At 38.5% G+C, this 25,421-nt stretch overlaps 1 protein-coding gene across 1 annotated transcript in view; it reads left to right on the top strand.

The window, feature by feature from the left end:
- LOC128795375 (translation initiation factor IF-2-like) overlaps positions 1–17,899 on the top strand; it is a 55,291-nt gene extending 37,392 nt beyond the window's left edge. The window contains exons 7-8 of the mRNA XM_053956101.1: positions 646–805; positions 15,897–17,899. Coding sequence (XP_053812076.1) covers positions 646–786 — 141 coding nt within the window. The 3' untranslated portion in view covers positions 787–805; positions 15,897–17,899. The remainder of the gene's footprint in view (positions 1–645; positions 806–15,896) is intronic.
- The last annotated feature ends 7,522 nt before the right edge of the window (positions 17,900–25,421 follow it).

Raw genomic sequence — 25,421 nt, 5'->3', positions numbered from 1 at the left:
AAATGCAGGGAGCCAGATTTAGTATGCATGTCAGAGGAATATTTCCCTCTGTAGCTGGCAGAGTGGAAGAGTGAGGTAGGATTAGTATTCTTGACCTGCACTAGTGTAGAGATGGGAAAATTCTTCACAAAATATAAGGCATGGGATTTAGTGGACAGTTGAGGGTCTATCTTAATTAATCTCTTTGCCAATTAAAAGATGGAAGTTCTAATTAAGATGACCCCAAAGCAATTATTCAGACTTGTGCATTTACATTAATTAGACTACCAAAGCATTAAGAGTAAGATTATGACTTGCAGATGGCAAAAAGTCAACTTTCCATTTTGAAGTACCTCACTACCTAATTTGTAATGAGGGAAGATGTCACAGTTCTTCCACCACTCCTACCACACCAGTTATTTTGTTTCCCTGTATTTCAGGTCTAAAATATAATCAAGAGGAGGGTGTTTGTGTTAAGGTGCTGTGGCACAACCTTCTTTCTGATGATGGGGAAGATTGATGTAGAAATATTCATTTGTTGTGTGAAGTGGAAAATCTCCCAGGAGACAACTTCTTTTCACTCCTACTTAAATATTCACCAACACAATCAATTATGATATCACTAATGATATTTAGCACATGAATTTGTGGTGTATTCTTTCCTAGAGCAAATTTCTTGATCCAGTTTCAGCTCACTTGCTTCCTTTGGAACAAGAAGGCACTTGCTTCCTTTGGAGCCTCTGCCAAACTACACTACTGTGGCCAAGGAGTTTCAATTTCATCCATCACATTCCCAAAGTTCACTGACAAAAATGATCAGGACCAGGTATTTTCATATCATTCTTCATCAGTAATTTTAAAATATTATGCTACTTTTATGTGGATGAATGTTTCTAAACTGTCAAACACCTTCAAAATGTTTCAAAGTGTTTGGATTTGGTGTCTATAATTGAGAATGACATTGTGTGATGCAGTATAGGCAAACCATATGCTTTTAAGCTTTTTTTACCTGTCAAATTTATATTTTGCCTGCTACAATGCTCTCTGTGTTTTAGCAAAAAGACAGTCAAAACAATCTGCAACTGAATTATTTTGGGAATGGAAAAATATTGTAAATAATAACATTTTCTACAGAGCCACCTGAGACAATACCATTTGACATTCAAACAATTTTAAAGAATGTATTATTGTTCTTGCAAAAAGAACTGGATAAAAATCAGGAAGGATTTGGACTTCTGGATAGGTCCACCAGAATTTTTGCAGTTGTGAATGCCCAGTTGATGCCCAGGAAAGAAGCAGATAAGGAATCACAGAGATATTTCCCGTTAAAAAAGTGGAATTTACGTTAGCTGCAGGCTCCATACAAATATCCATCTGCCTTTGTTTCACACACTTCTTAAAGTCTCTGCTATATACATTTTCTTCTAAAATTTTCATCAATTAATACAAAACCATGCCCATTTTACATCTTCTAGTTACTCCAAACACTAACATACATTTTCTTTTCTGTTTATCTCCTGTCCTGACCGGAAAAGTTGGTTTGGAATAAGGCAAAATAAAAGTAGATGGAGATTGGAGCAGACTTACTGATTAATCTTTGTGTGGTTCACTATAAACTGTTCTGAAAACCAAAAAGTAAATCTGTTCACATTTAAAATGTCAAAAATGAACCAGTTCAAGATAGTATTAGACTGGGGGTATTATATCAACAGCAGAGCAGGAGGAGAAGATAATATTTTAGCTGGAGAATGCCTGGGAGGATATGGACTGTAGGATCTCTTTTGACCCAAGTAGTAAAATCAATATTTAATGGTTTTAGGATATTCTGATTCAGCAGGGAAAAAGAAATAGCAGAACTGTTGCATTTCTGCTTATTTATTAAAAATTTACAAATTCCATCATTTTGAGACGAGAATCCAGAAAGGTTGATTTTTCTGTTTGCAGCTCCAAACTTTATGCAGCTGCCACATTAACTCAAAAAACCTACTTCTTTAATCTGTTGTCAAGGTGAAACCCAGGTGTTGCTCAGACAGTACAAAAGAGCTGCTGCCTCACTCCGCCATCCACACAGGCACATTGATGCACAGCCTGCCCCAAAACACTGCAGTACCCCCAAAAAACCCTAAAACACAGCATATTGGATTTTTTTGTGATAACTTACAATTGTCTTTGGCCATGGAAAGGACCTTAAATAAAAATTAAACCCACACATTTTGAAAGCTTTAATCCAGCCTGTAGACATAACCAAGAGCAGGAAGAGGAAATTTCCTATGGAAGCCACTAAGTTATTTGCCAAAAACAAAGCCATAATTAAACTTTCTTCTAAACAGTTAGATTGTCAGTTGGATATCAAATTCAGTCTGAATTCATTGGAGTGTGAAGAAAGTTGATTTTATTACTGCTTTATCTGTATATTTTAACCAACCATCTTTAACTGTGGCATCTCTTCTGACATCTCCATAATGTGTGAATGTGTGCATAAGTGTAAATACAAACTAGGCTTCTTATTGAATCTAGACAGTGGATAAAAATTCTCTGACTTGAAATTCTCAGTTGCATAATGGAAAATGCCACAAAGAGCTGGGATTTACTCTCCAGAAATATCTCACACTCTATTGAAAGACAGTCCGTTTTCAGAGAAAATTTTTCAATTTTTTTATCCTGCACTTTTCTAAGATACGTGAATATATTTGGTTTTTTCCTCCTGCCTCTGATTGTAAAGTTCTGGTGCTACATTCAACTTCCCACCCTCATTTCCTGGAGTTGATGCTTCCACCCTGGGCATCTATGAGTAATGCCAAACAGAGAATTACCAGGGTTGCATAATACAGGGATGAGCTATTTCACAGTTGAATAGATCTAAGCTCTCCAGGCAAGAAGATAATAGAAGTTATGGCTATGAAGTGACTGAGTTCCTCCTTGGGAGGCAAAAAAATCTATCTTTACCCAAAGGTGAAGCAAAATATAGCAAACCGTGGCAGAATGCAATTGTATATATAATCGTCTCATGAAATTTTAACTCCTAGTGATGAAAGGATGAGAGGAAAAGAGAAAAAGAGAAAGAGAATAAATTAGGTTTACTATATCATCTATTATTTGACCTGATATGCTGGTCTTCTAAGAAGTGAAAAATCACATTTATAGCAATTCACTATAAAAAGGAATATTGTCTTTATCTCATTGAACAATTTACTTACCAAAATTAAGGCACAGACACTCTCATTTTATAGCCCAGAATACCTTAGATCACCTGGTGAGCTCTACCAGTACAATTTTTTACAGTCTGCATTCAAAAACTGCCAATGGCCTTATGAAAAAAGTGCATTGGAACACTGCATCCTGCACAGGGAATCCTGTGGCTGTAAAGCAAGAGTAGAAAATATAATCACAGACAGAAGACTGAAAACAAGTCAAGAGTCAGCCAAAGGCTTGGCACAACTGTAACTTCCATGTCAAAGAGGTTAGTGAGCCACTAGGGGCTTTGTCTTGACTAGAGTTAGTTGCCTTAAACAAAGTTCTTTGACCAAGGGTAAGACACCCCTAAGCCTGGACTTGCAGCCCCCTGTTCTTCACGTCTCTGTGACCAGTGCCAAGGTCCCTTCAGTGTTCTGTCCCACCAAGCCAGCCATGGGGTCTGACCCAAACAGCTTACTTGCCTAGATGACATCTCATATTGTGGCATTTTCAGCTTTGCATAAAAACAAAAAGAAGGAATTATTGGAAACACTCCTTTTCCCCCTCCCTAGCCCCCCAGGGCTTGTTTTTAGCAAGCAAAAAGCATCCAAACCTGTGTGTTCCATTTGTAGCTAATCATCATAACAGGAACTACAGTGCATTGGTCATTTTTCTTGGAGCTTGCAGCACTTACGTATCATTTATATCTCTGGTCTTTCATACACCAGCTCTCAAACAACCATTCACCACTGAGATATTCCATTAGTGTCATGCTGGGAATGGAATCTGTTTCTGGGTTTTGCAACTTGACTTTGCACCAGAGCCTCGTAGCTAGTCTCACTCTCAGGATTAGGGTTCCCTTGCAGTCGGAAGGAGAGGTGGGTGGGATGCAGTCCAGCACTTCCCCGACCGTGCAGTTAAAGCTGCTGGACGAATTGTGACTCAGCCAGTGTTTTCTCCTTCTCCTTACTTGCATAAGGTGCAATTCGCACCTGCCTGTTAAATAGCTCACTCCCTGTCATGGCGCAAAGAAGGAATTATCCAGCTCTTTAGCTCTTTGACCTGCCTCCTGTCTGAACCCATGATGGGCTCAGTGACACCACACCTGAGCAGCAGTCTAGGGAAAGGCAATTTGTCTCCCATAAATACCTCTGTTCAGCCAAACATGTGATAACAACAAAAAATGAATATGAAGTGGCTGAAATAATCATTATTTGAATCTTTCTCTGTTTTAATTTGAGGGTGAAGACGCACTTTTCAAATACTCAATGCAGAGAAGGGCAGGATTGATAACTGTGTCAGCCCTAAAGTGTTCTACTTCTATTTGAGACCTCATCTGGCATTTTCAGAGACTTTAGTGAAGTGTTGAACTACTAATCTCAGATCAAAAGGATTAGAGTCAAATCAGAACCCAGATTTCAGACTTATTTTGTAATTTTAAGAGTGGAAGATGTTGCATTGTTCTATGCATTTATTGCTCTATAGTTTCAGAGGAGAATGACAAACTTAAATCTTTTGATTAATACCCCAGTGATTTAACATTTACAGAACAGCATTGATCTCCATTCTCTTTGACCACTGAATCATATAGATTATATATTTCAAACTTTGTATTTTTTTTTTTCTGATTTTCAGTAGAATCTTTCTTTTCTCTCTCCCCTCAGGAGTGGGGTAATTAACGGGAAAGGGAATGACTCTGGAAGGCGCTGGCTGACTGTTCAGGAAGGGGAGGATGCAGTTCCTGTGGGGAGAGGGAGAACAGTGGGGCCATGGAACTCTGACGAAGATAGGAGAGATGAACTGGCTGCTGATAACAGCAGGGAGGAACAGATGCTCACTAAAACACTTATTACTGTGCCGATGACCTGAGTTAGATGTAACAACGTCTTTATCAACACTTTTTTTTCTACCATGCACCTCATTTGCTCTTATTCACACACTAGTAAGGTAGAACAGAAGTGCCAGGACTAAAAAGAAAAGCAGTAGCCCTACAGGCTTTCTTTAGCTGCATTGTTTCCAAAGGCTTTTTGTGTTTTCTGGTAAGCAGCAGAGCGTGCTGCCTGCCATCTGGAGTGGCTTCCAGAATAGGAGACAAGTCAGAAATCCTCAGTCATATCAGGTAACATTCTGCAAGGGCTTTGCTGATCTTATGTCAGAGGAAGGTGTAATTATAGGGCTAGTGTTAGAAGAATGTTGCCCAGAGTAAATCAGAAGGCAGTCTATCCTTATTAATAGTAATGAGTGAAGGCATGTCTAGAGGTTGCGTCCAGTTTAGCTGGAGTGAGGTGAGCCAAGCCTCAGTACAGCATTCCTTCCATGCTACTGCAGAGGAGCTGCTCTGGTCACCCACCGAGACCCACCTCCCATACCCTCCCCTTTCCCTGCCTACCCAAGTGGGAGTAGAAATCTGTGAAATCCAAAATGCAGCACTACATAACCACTTTACCTTACTGGAAATCATTATACAGAATAAAAGTAAGGTTGAGTTGGGTCCAAATTAACGGAGAAAGCATTGTCAAAATATATTCTGCAGTAATAAGGACAGAGAAAGAAAAAAACGACTTTTTGTTAGTTCCTATTTATTTAATGATAACATAAAATCTAAGCTGGCTATTTTGTGTGTCAGAAAGTAATCGTGCATGACCAATTTTTGCTCTTGTTAGAATTTTACCTTGTGGCTACATTCTGTTTGAGATTATTTCAAGGAATACTTTTATCATGTACAGGTTTTTCAAAGGTTTGTTCACTTATTGAACAACTGAGAAAAGAAGGGGACTTTGTTTATCTAAAGTAACCTTCCAAGGAAATCAGGATTCTATACAGAACATTTAAAGCTGTATAGACCTTTGCAGTGACTATGATGGCATCCCATTCTTCCCAGTAACCTGCTGGAGAGCTCCCACTCTCCTGAAAGGCATTTCTGCCTCACAGACCCTTCCATTATTAGTTTTCAAAACAGCTCATGCAGTCAAGGGGAGATACAGCTGCTACCTTTTATGTACCCCAGAAAATGGGCTGGATTGGCCCAGCCATGTTACATGGACTATCAAACAGGAAAGTATGAAAAGTCTTAAGGGTTCTTTGGAATCATCCTCAGCTCAGACAGGCTAAGACCAAATAATGGTGGTTTCTAACAGTTTCTGTTGAATTAATATTGTTATTTTCATACATCTGTTGGACATTGTATTTGCTCCTCAGTTCTGAAAAGATGGCATATATGGGGTAAGGTGATATAACTTAAATGAAAACCATCAATTTCTATTTTCTATTCATCAAAATTACTTGTATATTTTGCAAACCACTTATAATGGCTAAGAAATGGAGTTCATATAAAAATGTAAGCAAGGACTTTCTTATAGCACGTTCTAATGCTTTTTGTAGTTGTAAGTGGAGAGTAAAAGAACTGAGGAATTATAGAGGAAGGGATGCTGTGGGTTTCCATGAGTCCTGCTGCTGGGTGCAGCGCAAGCTCTTGCCTTTCCCTTTTCTCTATCCATATCTCCACAAATCTTCAGGCTGACATTACTTTTTTTTTTTTTTTTAAACCAGGAGAACTGACTGGAATTTCTGTTTCAGCTCAACTTCAGCCTCTGCCAATGGGAAACAGGAATAGAACAAATCCTTTCCATTCTAATATAAAATATATAATATATATAATGAAAATTGAACCGTTAACATATCAAAAACCTTGCTCTGACAACATATTCTCACAGCTTGTACCAACTGACATCACATCTGACAAAAGCCAACTAGTAAGAAAGTTTTTAGAAACCTGTCTGAATAATAATTCTCACAAAAGTCCAGTAAGATTGTACAAAATAAACTGAAACAGAGTTCAGGTGAACAGGGCACATCTACACCAGCATATTTTTTCCATATGATTGTAGAAAGCTTCTGGAGCTGGCCACTGGGGGACATTTCTTTCAGCCATTTGGAGCATTTCTCAGGGGACACATCATTCCAGCTTTTTAGCTGCTATTTTGCTATAAAACCCAAGAAATTGCTCTGAGGTGTTTCCTTTCCCACAGGCAAATGGAAAGTTAATATTTTATATGAAGATGAGCAGAGTCCTCTAATGCAGCTTGATACATTTTTTACAATTTAAATGTCATTGCATTACCAGCACAATGGGTCAAATTTGCCCAAGGGTATTTATGTTGACAAAGTGATAGGAGAGCTATGACAGGCTCAGAACAAGGCAAATATGCTGAACATATTTACCTTGGGAATGGCTTCTCCAGAGGAACTGAACACAGCCAGAGCCTCCTTTAACATTTTGATGTGTAATCAAGGTAAGCAAGTGGTGAAGTCAGATATGAATTGTATGACACACATTTAATGTGGGAACAGCAACAAGCAAAATTTGCAGCATCTGAGCCTGGCTGACTACACAAGTAACCCTCTTTCCCTCTGTGGTCCTTGCCTGCCAATGTAGACAGCTGCATTTCTGTACCTTTTATATTTGCCTCCAGTTCAGTACAGGGGCAGCAAGTGAATGAGGCAACACCAAGAAAACTCACAGAGAAAGCAAAAATACAAAGGACAAGCACAAAATATTTTCTGCCTTCCAGAACCAAACCTTAAAAACCCCTGAAGCTTTCTGGAGTGAGTGAAGGTAGATAGGTGATGACAAGGAATTTCAGGGCCATAACTGCCATGGAAAATGGGGGTGACCTCTTGGCCCTTTGGCTGTTAAATGACTGGAAGTTATGAGAAAGGCTCAGACCAGCCCCTTTTGGCTTGGTGGCTTTAATATGGTGATTCTAGACTCAAGTAACCAAGTGGAGCAAAACTTGATATAACTCAGGCTGGATGAATCTGGACATAGCTCTTCTTCAGTATCTAAAATACCTTGTTTTCTTCTGCTGTCAAGAGACAGCTCTTGTCTCTGCTGCTGGTAGACTAAATTGCCCTTCAACCTCACTCAGCACACCCAAGCCTGCACACTTTCCAGGTGAGAAAAGGGTGAAAGAAGTAGCTGTTCTTGCTCTGCTTGCTCATTAGAACATAACAGATGTGCTGGGGAGCTGGATCATCTACTGCCTCATGATACGTGCTGCAGTCAGGCAAAGCAGATGTAAAATGCCATCTCATTCAGCTGGGACAGTGTAAATTGTGAATTCACACACTTTGCTGAAGGTATGTGAATATGCAAGGTGCTAAGCAACAGTAAATTCTTCCTGAAATCTTTAATCTGCACACTTATAGTATTTAGGGTATATAGAAGGCAAATTAGATCTGGGTAGAGACTGAAATTAACCATCTCACCAAATTCTAATTTCTTTGTTGCTGACTCTTTCTAATCTATCCCCTGTGAGAGGATAGTACCTTATTATGACTTTAAAGCATGATTTTTTCAGCAGGACTGTGTGTTTTAAATGAGAATTTATTTCATGCCAAGGAATTTCATTATTTGATAGCCAAAGCAAAAAAAAAAAAAAAAAGTGTAAAAATTGTTTTGGGGCTGAATGGACATGGATTTAAAATAATCACTGCACCTTTTTCCTCAGTAGTGTAATTGTATAAATGTGGATTTGTAGATACATGCAATTGAGTTGTGGAGGTGGGAAAAACAATGTTCTTGCCTAGGAGAAATAAATGTGGTATAAACGCTTTCCTCATGAATACACCTTTTCCTATATACACCTATCCTTTAAATGTATGCATTCTTTAGAAACTTCAGTAAATGCTACACTTCAGTTGTCTGAAGGAAATATTAACTCCTCAGTATTCTATTTGTATTTTGAAATCTGGAGGGAAGGCAGTGCTGTGTTAGTACACGAGCATTTAAAAGCTGTTTTACAAGTAGCTTGTCTTTCAACCTAAACAATAAACATTAAAAAAAAAAAAAAAAACAAGTAAAACTTTTAAATTTTAATTTTATAATTCATATCCAGATGGATATGCAGGGGAGGAAGAATAAAATTTCTGATATGGACAATGAATTGTTTGAGGAGCCCTGGACATTTGTGGCCAAGGGCCATTTTTGTGCCCTGTTGCAAATGCTGGTGATTTCATGGCAGCCACATTCCTGCCCTGTGGCCTCATGAGTGGTCCTGGTCTAGCAGCCAGATGTGGGGGAAGCATCCAGTCTCTCCCCATTAACTGCCCAGATAATGAGGGCAAGATGTGCTGTTTGTCTAAATCAGTTCTTGCTCTGTGGCAGTGGGAATAAGGCTGCTCAGCCTCAGAAGAGCTGTGAGGCAGGAGAGGATCTCAGAGGAATGTCTATGTACTTAACTAGATGAATAGTGAGTCAGTGGGGCATGGGAAAACAGCTGTCACATTTATCTTCCTCACACTAGCAACTGAGAGTCATTACCAGGATCTAATACACCAAAGGATGCTCTGAACAGAGATCATTCTCATTTATTTGTCTACACATACTTAAAATGTTGCTTTGTGGTGTAAGTTACTGGCACAGAAGGAAGAGTTTGGGCTATAATTATTTTAGGGACTATTTAAGTGGGGGAGATTAAAGCTGATCTGTTCTTTTCCAGTATCCTCTTTCACATTGTACCATGGGGAACCTGTTTTTGTGAGCCAATCTTCATTTTTCTTAAACATATAGAGAAATTATAAAGGATAATTGTATCTCAGGGGCACCTTAATTGTCCCAATTACTCGGCCAGTTTCGACAGCCAGATCTGATAAAGAGAGATCTGTAGGCATAAGACAACATTTCATGTGGTACTTGGACAATACTCGTGGTACAGCTATAATAATCAAAGTATCTATGTTTAAAAAGATACTATATGCAAAATAAAACTAGAGGAGAAAAAGAGCTTTGGTGAATTATAAGAAATTCTTTGCCCAGTCAGACTTCTGCATGAGATATACAGCATTAGCACTAAATCAATTATAATTAAGTTGCGCGTAACTAAAATTGGCAAATTCAATTTCCTGAACGTTTCATTATAGCTTAGCTGCAGTAATGATCCATTGAATTATGCCACCTTCTACAAGACCTTCCAGGTATAGTCATTATCAAACATAATTTTACTTTTTATTCCTTTTATTTTTTGTAAATTAAAAAAAAAAAAAATTGTCCTGGATCAATGATGAGGTTACTTACTCTGGTATAATAGGTAATATAAAACCCCTGACATCATATTGGGGTGCACAGATGCTAAAGAGCCTTTTCAGGGGTTTTTAGGCATAATGGGCATGTTTTTTGTTAAAGGATGAAAGCCAAATATTTCATCTCATAGGGCTAATGGTAGTTTGAATAAAAAAAAAAATTAAAAATTGATGAAAGTGCAGACACTTCCACTCTCTGTAACTTCTAAAAATGAAACAATTATGCTCTTCCCTTGGAAGGCTTCAGTGCTAGTATGATTTCAAGAACAAGGTTAATGTTGAGCACACCCTTATACCCGGTCTTGTAGAGGTACTTTCTTGAGCTGAGATCATGGTAAAGGGTAGAAATATAAACAGAACCCTTCCTCTTTTTCTGTCTGAAATTCACCCAGTCTGAAATACACCCATAACAAGGTTTTACATCTTGTCCAAATGAGCAAAATGGTATTCTTATCATTAAACTGGAAGTTGCACAAAGGCAACTGGATCAGATAAAAAACCAAAGCTCTTTCACAAGGTTATTCCTTGGGGTAATCAGGGAGTAGGCAACCATAAATTAAAGCAAAACTTTATTCCCTGCTTCCTGAATCTCCAAATCAGTTTTTTTTTGAAAAATAATCTTTTAGCAAGAAAGGTAGAGGAGAAACTAGTAAAAATATTTACGTGTAAAATGCAAATATTTTATATAGCTCTGTAAAATAGAAGAATTGAGATTTTTCAGCTCAGGGTTTTCAGTAAAAAATAGCAAGAAAAAACCCCAACCAGGTTATATTTGATAAATAATAAGGAGTGGTGTTCAGAGACTCTGAAATCATAAGGGATATATCTATGCCCATATTGGAATGCAGCACAAGACACATCTCCATGATGAACGCTAGCACTAGGCATAATCCACAGCCCCTGTCCCTAATAAAAATTCATTCAGCCTGTGAACTAAACATGGTAATACAGTCAAAAGCTTGGTACTGAACCATCCTTGCCCGTGCACATATCATCTGTCACACCGAGACCCACTGGCAGATTGGCTCTTGAAGAAAAAAGCATTTTAATGCAAAACCTTATATTACTATAGGACACTTTAAGCAATCAGTGGGGGGCCTGTCCAATCCTTTTCTATCAAATCTGTTTTACTGGAAAACAAAAGTTATTAAAAGCAAGAAACATAACAATCAGCTTCAGGGTTCAGCTCACCTGTTTACTGCTCTGATTCCAGAGATTAGCCTCTGTTTCCTGCAGAGAGATCAGCAATCAAAGCTAAATTACATTTTCATTGGATAAATCATTTACAAGTAGTCCGAGATTCTGGTCTGAAAGCTTCAGTATGACTAAAAAAGCTCTTCTCTCATTTCAAATGTATTCAAGTGGAATCTATGTGTAAACTGGCCCTACCACCCAGAAATTCCAGGCCATTGGAAACTATCACAAACAGATGTAAAACTGTCATCAGCCAGAGAGTTGTGATTGAATATAATCCTTAGGAAGGATGACATATTTTGTAATTTATTTGGACTTAGCCTACATGGCTACTACTTAGGAGACTGTATCACAAAAAAATTACAGGACCGAAGTAGTTAGTAAATGCAAAGATGTCAAATAATCTTTATCCTACATGCTTGATATAGCTAAACCTCACTGTGTAAATATGACACAACAACAGGAGGAACAAACTGGAAAATTCATAGGCAAAGCTTGAGAGCCACAATTCATAGAATCATAGACTATGAGGCTGGAAAGGGACCTGAGTTCATCTATTTGTGACACATATATGCTTTGAGAGCCAAAAGTTAGTCATTATTTTGCAAACAAAAAGAAAATCAGCTCCTCATGCCTACAAGGCTCAAGCACCTTTCCTAGTTTTTGCTAACTTAGCTTTAGTATCAAGGATGCTCTCACTTAGAAGTGCAAACATTCTGCCCAAAACCAAATTTCAGTCACTTAGTAGCATTAATCTTATTTCCTCTGTGTCATTAGGATGTCCATTCTTGGTGGAGGACAACAGATCAAAGGGAGAACATATGTGCTTGTACCAGAGCACAAATCCATCAATTTTAACTTTTTCCCAAGACTGAAACCTGCACTGTTTAAATCCTATAGATGTCAGCCAAGCATGCATCTTTTAGAGGATGAAATAATAGTGCCTAGACACTAATTCTGCGCTCCCAGTTGCTCAGTTTGCTTCCTTCTTGGCATTTTAAAATCTCCAAGTACAATATTTCTTTTCCAACATAAAAATTTCCTGCCAACAAATAAAAATAACAAGTGCTCCTGGACTCTACCACAACTGTGGAAGTAGCAGAAAGCACCTGGACTTCTGCTTCTCCATTTGTGCCCTTCTCACCAACATCCTGTGCCATCAGATGGAGCTCTGCAGAGCTCACTCTGGCACCTACCTGGGTATTGCCTTTGCAAGCATGTTTGGCTGAAGCTGACAATGGGTGCCTGCTGCAGGAAGCCCCCTGGAAATGGGCAGCTCATGCTAACGAGCTCAGTGCTGCTGTCCCTGAGTCTGGTTTGAGTCTGCTGAACATTTCAGACACTGAGCAGCACACGTGCCCCAGCCTCAAGTGCTCAGCTACCCTGGGCCATCAATTTTGTAATTCACATTAGCTAGCACTTAATGCCAATGACAGTGATGTTTTAAGTATCGACTCCCACACACAGATAGTATTTAATTTTTGGTGGTACCCAGGACATGTCAGATAGTAGGTGATGTAATTTAGTTCTCTATCAAATTGATGAGAATGTTGCTGCTTTCATTGATATGGAGTAGAGTACAATTGATCAAGTATCCCTATTAAATTCTGCCAACAGGATTGAAAATCCCAAAGATAATTTCAGTGTAATGCTTGCCTTGCATTGGCAAAGTACACACAGAAATTTCATAGCCTATCTGATTTTTAATTACTGCAAGCAAAATTAAGCCATCTCCAGGGAGCCTAAAAGAAATGTCAGCCAGTCAAGTTAAAAAAGGACATAAAAAGGATCAATAAGTTTGGATTTCTTCCCAGGTTGCTGTGATTTCATGTACATCTGTAGAAGTCAAATAAGCCATACAAGTGTCAAATGGCCAGTTTTTAGTATGTACTTTAACATGTACTGTGAATATCTGAATAGATTATTGAAGGTAAATGATGCTGAGTCCAGAAAAAAAAAAAAAAAACAAATCCTGCTATTAAAATGAGGACAGTTTATTAAGCAAAACTTATGTAGTGCAATTGTTAAATATATATTTTTTTATGTCTCCTCCCTTTCTATATAACCTACTTTATATATTAACTCTATTTTAACTGTACTTTTCTTACCCTTTCCTCTTTTGTTTTTCCCACCCATCCATCCCCTCAGGTAGCAATAAAGATAAACTATGCTTTTTATTCTAGATTACATGTGGCAGTTGTGCACATATGCTCATCATACTGCAATATTAGAGCAATCCAAGCTCACAGTCTGCTTCAAAATGTCCCATTTTCCTGTTGGGTCCACATGTCTGAGCAAGAAAGAATGACACACACTTGCAAGGACTATTTTTGTCTTCAGCCAGTTTGTATGGATTTTTCTAAGAGAGTAGGGGGACACATTATATTTTTAGGGTCTCCAAGAATGGAGGCTCCACAGCCTCTCTGGGCACCTTGTTCCAGAGTGTGAGTACTTTCACAGTGAGGAAGTATTTTCTTATGTTTAGATGGAATTCCCTGTATTTCAGTTTGTGCCCACTGCCTCTTGTCCTCTCACTGTGCAACACTGAAAGTCTGGTGCCACCTTCTTTTCCCCCCTCCATCAGTTATTCTTACACAGGGGGAAGATCTCTGTGACTGTCCTCTTGTGCACGCTCAACAGTCCCAACTCTCCCAGCCTCTTCTTCTATGACAGCTGCTCCAATCCCTAAATCATCTTAAAGACTCTTTTATACTTTGTGATATCCACTGTTAAATTTAAAGTCAATCCATTTTCTCCATCATGTTTATCAGGTTTTTAAAGTTCATTTATTCTAAGAGTAATAAAGGCTGTCCCTATTGTCACTGCTTAAAAAACGATGGAGGAAGGATGATTCTCTCCCTCCCTTTAACATCAATCAAATTTAGACTGCACCTTTGTAATATTTTGGGGATATTAAATGTGGCTGAGCTGCTGTCTTAGAGTGATTGCTCATGGTATGTTTGATCACATGAAGATGTTGTCTTTTACTTTTTTAAGTTGACAGTCTTAGAACACGAATCCCATTTAGCATAATGGTGGACTGAAAATTATGCAATCAATTAGGCAAAAAGTATTGAAGAAAAATAATTTATTAATAAGACTCTTGAGATTTAATGCCCATATGGGCCTTTAGACTTCTTTCAGATAAATACTTTAATGAGCTGGTCATGTCTGTTCTTTATTTTAATGTCTTTATATTTAATTCTATCATTGAAATTCAATTGTTTTCTCCTGGGCTTGCAGGAGTTCTGATACCCAGAAAATTACACAATCCCCTGGGAACTTTCTTAACTTATACTTTTGCATATAGATAGCTCGAGGGAGGATGTCTTTCCTTCTAAGTCATTACGTTAAGTTTTGAGATCTATTCATTCAGCTGGGTGCACTTTTTGGTCTCTCCCTCAGGAGTATTATTACTCTTTATCTGCCTTTTGATCTTCACTTGAGCAGGGAAAGCTACTCCAGAAATGCTCCAGAGATTTGGGGAGTAGACTACTGGTGACTGGGCAGTATTGGATAACTGTTTTTTGCCTTCTATTTTAGCAAAACATTTCACTGTGAGCAGTGTCCTGTCACAAGAACAGTTCTAGTCACAGATTAGAAATCTGGTGTGGGGAATGTAGCTCAACCAGAGAAAAACCCCTATGCTGTGTCTGCCCCAACAGAGTTTACGATACCAGAATAAGGAAAGAACATACAGATGGATGTAGACTGAGCACAGGAGTCATCTCTGACTTCTTGTGATGGAAGCTGGCAAACAAAAAGGAGAGAGCTGCAGGTCTGTCAGCCTGACCTGGGTGCCAGGAAAGATCATGGAGCAGATCCAGGCAACCAGGGGACCAGCCCCAGCCAGCACAGATTTACAAAAGGCAGGTCCTGCTGGAGCAGCTGATCTCCCTCTGCAGCAGGGGGACCACTTAGTGGAACAGGGAAAGGCTGTGGATGTGTCTACCTGGACCTCAATAAAGCTGTTTCCCACAGCTTTCTCCTGAAGAAAGTGGCTTGGGTGGGTGCACTGTTCAATGGGTAAAAAACTGTCTGGGTGACCAAGCCCAGAGTTTCTTCCCTGAAATATCTGCATTATGTCAAAGCAGTAGATTATACAGAAATTACTCAGTAACTCATATTCTGTCTCATCAGACATAATATAGAAAGATGAAGTTAATTGAACTGCAGACTGCAAAACAGAAGTGATAAAAATAAAAAAAAAAATAGAAAAAAACCACTACATACAAATTAAATGTGACTTATCTGATACGTTAGATCTTTGTCTCACCAGTCACTGTTCTGCTTTCTTGAACATAGGGAAAAATACATGTCAGTGTAATAAAGGTCAGGCTTTTCCAATCAAATATAAACATTAATTTTAAAAATGTTTATTTTCTGATTGTCTCTTTGCCGTGTTCTTTGCAAGGGTAAATGCTTTTGTCTGGCTTACTTCTAACTCTCATTTTTCTCTTGTTTTGCAGACAAACGAGGATAACATCCACGTTGTTACTGAGATATGAAAGTCAACACAACCTGATACAAAATGGTGGTAATGAAAGACCAGGTGACATTTCAGGCTGACATTTCAGGCTAGCATTTTAGTGATGTTCATGAAAATTTTAGCTTAAGAATATGTTGAAAAAAGATTTTGCAAAATTAGGCCTGAGTCTGGGACTGTTTATAGTGGATTTAGCCAAGTATATCTCAGTTTGTAGAGTAAATCATCAGATATGAGTTCCTAGACAGTGTTTCTCAGGCTGTTTCACAACTCTTTAGTGATCATAAACGAGTCACAAAAACCACACTGCCTTCGACTTCCTGGGAACAGCCCTGTCCTCCAACACTGGCCTCAACAGTTTTAACTAGTTCTCCTCCCTCTGCCCCAGCTGAGCAGAGCTGCTGCCAGGAATAAAAAGTGCAGGTGCTGCAAGGGTTATGAGAGTGGGAAGAAGGGAGAGGAAAAGAGGGCTATGATAAGAGACAGGAGCCCTCCTCACTGAAGTTCAAGAAATACTGTTGCAAAGAAATGAAAATGCTTTAGGTTTTGCTGATTAGTGCAAGTATTAATTGGAAATGTCCCAGTTACAACAGCTATATACACTGCAAGAAAGCAGAATAATACTGGGACCCGAGATCAGAAATGACACAGAACAATATTTTGCAGCACCCTCTATTCACTCAGCCACTGCACTGAACCATGGTGGAACAAAGCTGGCTGCCCTACTTCAGCTACAGAAAAATTCTGGTCATGTGGAATAACCCCAAATAAGCACCACAAAGCTGCCCACTGATTCTCCTCCCAGCAGGATGAAGGAAAGAATAGGAAGGGTGAAAATGAGAAAACTTGTCGGTTGAGATGAGAACATTTTAATAACTGAAATAAAATATTTTAAGAATTAACAATAAAAATAAAAATTGTAATTAAAAAGAAATCTTTTTAAAAAAGAGAGAAATTAAACTCAACAAGTGATGCACAGTGTAATTGTTCATCACCAATGGACTTATTTTCAGAATCAGAGCTCAGGAAAATGGTGAGGATAACTATAAAGAGAATATATGAATAATCTTTTATAGCCACCTGTATTTTTCTTTTTTTTCCCCCCACAGTATTTTAAAAGTGACTCTCTGTAGGCTCCAGATAGCAGAAGTCTGAAGAGAAAGCAATCCCAATGTCACCCCCACCCTCTCTAATCTACTTTTATTACAATTGAAGTATAAATCACACAAGTTAATCTTCCACAAAAGCCACTATTGTTTTACATTTACTTCTATTTTTATTCTGAAATTGCAGAGATTTTGTTTTCTCATTTATCATCACAGATGTTGAAATGTGGGAAGTGACAGAACAGGGTGAATGTAGGAAGGAACAAAACCCCAATCTTTTGGCTGGCTCGTGTTAGTGACTATGATCTGATATTTTTCCTGCAATAGATACATGGAAGAGGGTACAATTTAGAAAAGTGTTAAATATCCTGCTCCATGCTGCACACAAAATATTTGTTGACAATTATGGTGAAAGAAATGATAGCCATGGAGAGGTGCCATTGGGTAATTGCAATCATTTCTGTTAGCATGTTCTAAATAGAGTGCTTCAACCTTCAATTTTAGAATAATTTAAATTAGAATATGAAAATATTTCAATTACAAACTGAGGGAAAAAAACCCTCAGAAACAATAAATGGAAGCTTCAAATTTGTTTTTGAGAAAAAATATTTATGGAGGGAACCCTTTCAAAGTATTGTCCCCATAATTCTTTGGATCAGACACTGAACTGAAAAATTCATAAATAACACAATGTTGTTCTTTAACTATAAGCACTGTAACACTCAAATTGTTACTGTCTATTTCTCATGTTTTATCTAACTAGCATTTATTTCAGACAATGATTCTCACTTGTGTGTTTTCATACTGCATACCTGACCCCTGCCCATACCTTGAATGATTACATTACAGAATTAGTTAATTTAATAGGAATAAAAGTCTTGAGTTGCTAACTGCTGTTCAAATGTTTTTGAAAAGGTTTTCTGAAACATACTGTTAAGCTGTAGGAGGAAATATTTACCTGTCAAATGGTCATTTCCAAACAACAAACCACGTCCTCTTGCACATTTTATACAAAAGAGGAGTTAAAAATAATATTGAGAATCTGCAGCACAGCATGTTTACATCTGCTAGAACTTGTGAAAATTACTCTTTTCAAATTAAGTAATTAATTGGTGCAAGACGCATTCTCTGCACTCTGTTGGTGTTACAGCATTCCCAGTCCCACCTCGCAGTTTGTTTGTTTTGTGAAACATGGGAACTTTTTAATTTGTCTTCTCTCAGACAGAATTACAACATGCATGAAGCAGAAGAGATGAATTTGTCAGAATTATTACAGTAACAAGATAAGAGATCCTCAGAAGGGAATTTTCTTTCCCAGATGTATAAATATTACAGAGTGATTGAGGTCGGAAATTAGGGTCATCTTGCCCAATCCCCTATTTACGATAGCTAAAAATAACTCTGTTGTTTTTAAAGGAAACAGATTCTTTCTGTGCTCTGATTTAAGATGCTACAAAAGTTTATATCTTGTCAGATTTATATTCAGGAGACAAAAACCCCTTTTAAACCTAACCACAGAACGTGGGTCTTCAGAGACTCCATTCAAAGTTCCTAATTAGCTCTTTTACCTATATATCCACTTTCTGCATATTACCATGGAATGGAAATTGGCCATGAGGGAGAAGGCTGCTGCTGAAGAACAGAACATTCAAAGAGATGTGCTGAGATACCGACTGACAACCAGGCAAAAGGTGAAAACAGACTGGAGAAGAATGCGGGGAAGGACAAGGAGCAGCCTGGGCTAGTGGTTGTGCATGAAGTGATGCAGTGGCATCAGGACTGCTGGGCTGATGAATCCAAGGTGCAGAGTGGGCACACCAGGACCAGTGGCTGCTTCTAGAGGGTGGCATTGGTGGGCATTTGTGTACAAATTGCTTTTAAACCCATGTTGATTTACACATATGCACTTGGCCACTGATCCATGACTTGGGAGGTGCTCTCTCTCACACCTCAGTGGTCTGTTTTCCCTTTCTGTTTAACAGCTTTTATGTCTGCCTTTGAAAAAGCGTTTTTGCTCCTCAGTGAGAGAGAAGCAAAGAGAGAGGGTTTGAAATAGGCTATCTGCACTACCATGGCAATCTCCTTGGAAGACAGCAGGGAGGCTCAGCCACCATGGCTTTATCATGCAGCCAAGTCACTTTTCAAACAGCTTGTCCAGACCCAGGAGATTTTCCAGCAACCTGCATGCTGTAAAAAGCCCTAGGATTATTCTGCTAAAGAGGGGGAACCTGCCGAGCCAGAACTCTGTCACCTTATTAAGGAAGAGTTTGTGAGGAAGCTGTGTGAATTAGTCAGGGAGTTAGACAGCAACTTGACTAAATCACTGAGGAAGAGTCCTGCAGCAGTAATGAGTTATTGTGTCCCCTGCCTAGGGGGAAGGAACACGTGTCAGGAGCTGTGCTGGCTGTAGAAAATGACCTGGACAAACTAGTTAGGGATTTTTCTCAGAACAGGGGGAAAAAAAAAGTGTGTGTGACTCTATTTCCCCAGGGAAATATTTTCACATAACAATTCTTGGGTGTTTCCTCCTCAGCTGACAATGCAAAGATAAAGCAGGATATTTCAATTGCTTCTATCCATTACACAGAGAACAATAGGATTAGTCAAAAAGGAATATATTACCTTTTAAAAATCACACCTTTGATAAAGAAAATGGATTTGGAATTGTGAAAAGTTCAAGCAGTTTCATTCTGCAAGTGTCAGACCTATGCTGTAGATGGAGATTGCACAACGCCTGGAGACCTAGCCATATAACAAGACAAATAGGAAAATGGATTTACTCAAGCTTGGGTACTGAATGGTTATTAATGGGTAATCTATGGTGGAGCATGTTGCTTGTCCACAGAGGTACCATATTTTAACACTGCACATCTGTAACAGCAGCACACCCCGCGCCCTAACGTGCAGGATGGCCACAGCTAGATATTTAGAAGTGTAATATCCACAAAAGCTCCCAAGAAAACTTTATAAAAGAGACATCAGTGAAATAATTAGGAAATTTGAGTCAAAATCTTTAGAGGATTTGCCTAATTACTTTCACTTTTGTAAATACAAGTATTCTAATTTTTAGGTACCTTAATACTTATGTGGGTTTGGCTCAAGATAATTAACACTGTGCTGACTACTCCAAAAGACAAAATTGGGAGTGGGGAGGGATGATGGGAGTGGGATTGGGAGTGGGGAGAGATGAGTTAAGGGCTGTCACCACAGAAGCCACATTCATATAACACACATTTATTTTCACACTCACGCAACGACCAAGCCTCCCCACCCTTCACTGAGGCTGTGAAGCATGAGATGCATTGCTAGAGGTGTCACCACTTTATGGGGATGAAAAACACAGAGGAAAAGTTGTATGTCCTGTAGTAAAATGAGAACTCTCACTTTGCAAAATGTGGGTAGGTACAAACATGGATAAAAATCGTGCACTTTCTCTTCTACTGCTTCTGAGTCTTTACAAAGAAAAGACTGTGGTAAGACTTCTCCCTAAAATAAACAACATACAGATTGTAATCTCTGACACAAACATCTAAATTTGCATTTGATGAGAACAAAATACTCTGGGGGAAAAAATTCTCTTTCAAAAGATGCTCAAGAGTATTTGCTTCTTCATTGTTCCACAGAATCTCAGATTTATCTTCAATTATCACACAACTACCGGCGGCTAGAAGGGTGAATCATTATGTCTATAAACCCTAAGAAATTTGAGAATACTGCTGCATTCTCTATTCATCAGATATGGGGAGGGAGAGCTATAGCTTTAACCTACAAGTACTTCAGGGAGAACTGAAGCTTTATTTTTGTTTTGTTACAGAAGTCACCAGAAAGGCAAATCCAGAAGAGAAAGTTCCAGTAATCTTCCTAAGAGAATTAGAAAGTTTATGAAACTGCAATCTTATGCTTCTTTACCAGTGATATAGTGGAGTGTAGGGCTTCAGGGTTTTTAAATCTTTGCTCATCTGATATTTCTTCCTTGTTTGTCTGGTCTGCAATATGTTCCTCACAACATCTCTGACTATGCTCCTGTGAAAGAGATGGTTTTAACCCTCTCTGGCAAAAGGGCCACTGAGACATTATGAGAATTGCATGTTTTTCATAGCAACTGCCCAGAGGCTTGATGTGTTGAGAGCTAAAAGGGCAATCTGTGGCAAAGAGTGGGGTTTGCCTGTTCTGCTTCCTTCTAAAATTCACATGGGGGTATAACCATATCCAGGCAGACACCTGGGACAATATAAAGCACCTCCAGTGACTATTTCTACAAGAAGAGGACTGCTATTAGGAAGGCTATTTCCATCTCCCAGGCTCTGGTTCAAGCCCTGTGGTCCATAAGGGATCCAGCTGTGTTCCCAAGGTAATCCATATTTCACATTGAATGTAGCATGCTAGTTCATCGAGCTGAATTAGGTCCTGACACATGCTATGGTGCTTTAAGTTCCTTTAAACCTTATTCTTCACTAGCTGACTCATTCCAGCACACAGTTGAAGCTAAAGGACATAACTTGCATTAATTTATATTTTAAATATCATGGTGCTCTTCATTTGTGTGGGGCAGCAGTTGTCCCTTTAGCACAGGAGAAAACTGTTTGAGGAATGTGGCAGCCTTTAGTAGTTATTTGCCTTTCTAGTCTTGCAGCAAAATTTTAAGAAAGAAACAATAATCACCCATCACCAATCATTTTTCCCACCAAAATCTCTTCCCTCAGAATGCATCAAATGAAAAAAATCCCTCAATTCTCATTAGGGAGTTATTGTCTGTACTTGAGGATGTAAAAAGGAAAATATAAACCCCTATTGCTAGGCTAAGAAATTATTCCCTTGCTGAGCGCATAAATGTTAATTGGATAAAATAAAAGGCAGTACTAATGGCTGATTTAAACCCAAAAGCCCAGAGACATTTCCATTCAGTACATTCACCCAACTAAGCTTCTCTGCTGAAGTAGGGGAGATGATGCAGTTTTCAGCAACAAACACGAAGCCAACACAACTGCCTAAGTCAACTGCAAAGAGGAAGTCCAGCTTGCCTTCCTAGTTTTTATTAGCCCTTTAATTTTACCTAATGATGCTGTTTGTTCTTTAATACAGTGTTCCTCTGAATGGTTGTGGTTTCTAGAGCAGCAATGGAACAACACAGGAGGAGCTCTCTCCTTAGAATCAGTCTGACCTGAGTGGAAGGGAGGAAGCTTACTGGGCTGTAATAATAGAGTAATAATCTTCATTACACTGCATTTTTTTTCACATGGAAATCAAGGTTCATTTGGCAGTCCTGGCCTTAAAGAATTCATCAGCTATAGAGTCAGGTATGAATCTTGAGCAGAGGTATAGAGAGTCTGTACCCAGTTTACTTTATTGCTCCTTTTATTGCTTCTCCCATTGCTTCTTTGCTGATTTAACCCCACCTCCCAGAAAGTTTCATGCTTTCAGGGGTCCAGCAAACAGGACAGGCAGAATGCTGATCTGAGATCTGCCTTCTATTTCTGGCATATTACCTTGAGATCTGATGTATTTTTTCATTACTGCTCTGTTTGTAACCTCCAAGTGATAAGTGCATGGAATAACCTAAACAAGACATAATCTGTGTAATGGAAAACCAGAGGTTTTCTTTGCAGACAGTGATAAATAAAAGTTTAATTTTCATTCTAGCTGGCATGCAGACAGCCCAGGTGGGGTTTAGCTGACAGGGCATCTGAGCTATGTTCCTCCACATAATTTGCCATTCTGAATTTTAACCAAGAAAAGTGTATTGACAAGGGAATTTGTTCAGAACATTTCTTTATCTTGTCTGTGCTATTGCCACATCTTCAACTTCATTGAAAATGACAGGCAGTATAGCAAACCTGAATAATATAATTTACCTTTATTTCCATGTGCTTTGAGCCAGGGCTTCCCAGATGCTCCCAAAGGTCCCACATAACCTGTAAAAGGTTTGCAAAGAAAGTCCTTGTTTGAGAGGTTGCATTTTATTTAGGCATTGCATTGAAGATGAATTTTGTTATATAGCACTCCTAACCTGATTTCTCATGCTTAAGCAGCCATTTGTGAACAAAGCTTGCAAACCCCTGCTCAAGATTTTCGAAATATCAACTCCATTCTTTTAAATAATGTGTATATTTCTGTGGAAAGGCAACATTTTTTGGCAAAGTTTGAACAAAGCACCCCCAGGTCTCTGATTTATAACAGAATATAAAAAAACACATATTCTGGTCTCCATTTCAATAAGTGAGGGTCGCTTCCTGTTTAGCAATCAGCATCACCATGACAATGCTCTTTATGATTACAAAGATAAAGACCTCTGTCCAATGGCATTAGTGAGATATAAAGGCTAACAGATCCTGGGGTCAGGCTTTAAAGCTAAGAAGGGGTGATGTCTGTGAATATATATGAGAAAAACTACATAGAATTTATATTGGAGAGTAGTCCAGTTGTGTGTATGCCATGCGAATTAACGTGGTACTTTCCAAGACGTTTTATATTACCCAAACTACTCACCTTTTAATCAAAATTCACAACATTATTAGTAACATACTGTACTACAGAAAACAAAATAAAATACCACATAGGCTTAAGTTTGTAGTGGGGGTAAGAGTCTCAAGGAATAGACAGCAACAAGGAAAGCACATCCAAATCAGAAAATGTAGTTTTTGCATTATAATTTCACCTGACATTTGTTTTAATCTCTGTGTAATCCTCAAGTGATGAAGTGCATGTTGAAAGCATAAATCTAAAAGCATTATCACTGCACAAATATTTCTGGTAATAATTCCATCTTGGAGGAAGTGAACTATGGCAGGGCCAATAAATTTTAAAATTGTGTAAGCGTGGTGGAAAATTTTAAAATACAAAACTGCAATCAGTTTGTGCCTGGGCACAAACTGTACCTTCCATCACAGGTATTCCTTTCAAAGAAACTCCTGGCTTGGCCAAATGAAATAACATCAAATGGCACACTGACAATACAAAAATCCCCCTACTGGTCTAGGAACTGCCTATTTGTTTAGAAAGAATGATTAGAAAGAAATATTTTTGTTCTTTCCCCGGCCCCCCTCCCAAGATTCCCAGCTTCCCTTGCCAAATTTTCAGTCTTCTTGCTCCTTTCTCTGGTTACCATGAAGGAATCGCATCTTGCAGCATGAAGGCAGCCCAGTGTGTTTCCCCTCACAGCACTTGCCAGGAGGAGTGCTTGGACTTTGCAGGAAAGAAAATGAATGTCTTTGATGCCTCTCTGCCATCCCTGAGTACTGCAGCCCAGCAGGACGGGCTGGGGAAGCCCTGCAGATCATCCACAGAGCTCTGATTCCCAGGATGGAGAGCAACAGCTGAATTTCCACACAAGCCCAGTACCAGTGATGGTATCTGTGCTGTGTGGAGGTGTTCTATTACCCCTGTAATTGTCAGAGGGACTCCAGGTGCTTTTATATCATCTGTAAATGCTGAGCTTGAACAACCTGGATGTAATCACTGGGAGCTTCTTCTCTGAGAGATTAAATATACAGTAATTTATAACCCAGTTTAAACATGCCCCATGCAAAATTCAGGATTGGATTTCAATATGTAATTTTCTTTTAATTTTTAAAGAAGTTCTCGCAATGATTTTTATTTTATTATCTCTATCTATGGAATGATGAACAAATCAAAATACTAAAATCTACAGATAACTTGATATTTAATCAAAGTCTTGTGAAATGAAATTTTAAAAAATCATAAATTTAGATATAATCAGAAACTATACCATCATTATTTCATTAGATTGCTGAGTTGTCAAATAACTGAAATCCATTATCCTTACATAAACTTCTAGTTTCCAAGGCAATTTAGTCTCCAAGCTCTGAAGAGCTGCCAGTTAAATAAGTACGGTTTTCTTTTAAGCACAACGTAGAGAAAAATAAAATTCAACATGAAAGACAAAAAGAGAATTATGGAACAGTAACAATATGAAATTAAAGCAAAGCTTGTTTAGTATAAACACAAATTCTGGTCAGAAAAAAACTTTTTAAAAAGGAATATGTGGAAGAACTCTTGAATATTATTCGTAAACTCCACTGATTAGGAGACTCGCATCCAATGCCTTTTATCATTCATGAATGGACTTCATTAAATGAATCTCCAGACATTTTAGTTCACTTTTTGCAAATCTATTCACAAGCAGGTTTAGAAATAATGCAAAGAGAAGCCTACATGAAAATAAAATTTAAATAGTAACAGATTTTGGAGGAAGGGAAATGGACAACTCTCATTTCCTCTTAAAGGAAATCTATCCCATTGATCTTTTTGAGCTTGGCAAAAAGATTGAAAATACATGGATTATAGAACTGCAAATGGAGGTTTCATTTTGAGCTCCATTCACTTTCAATTTGTGGAATAGGTTGTGAATAAAACCAAAAAACTGTCCTCCCAAAAAACTCCAA

The sequence above is a fragment of the Vidua chalybeata genome, chromosome 14 (assembly GCF_026979565.1).
Source record: "Vidua chalybeata isolate OUT-0048 chromosome 14, bVidCha1 merged haplotype, whole genome shotgun sequence".
NCBI classification, from domain to species: domain Eukaryota; kingdom Metazoa; phylum Chordata; class Aves; order Passeriformes; family Viduidae; genus Vidua; species Vidua chalybeata.
Note: the sequence above shows the minus strand (reverse complement) of the source record. Positions and strands in the feature narration are given on the sequence as shown.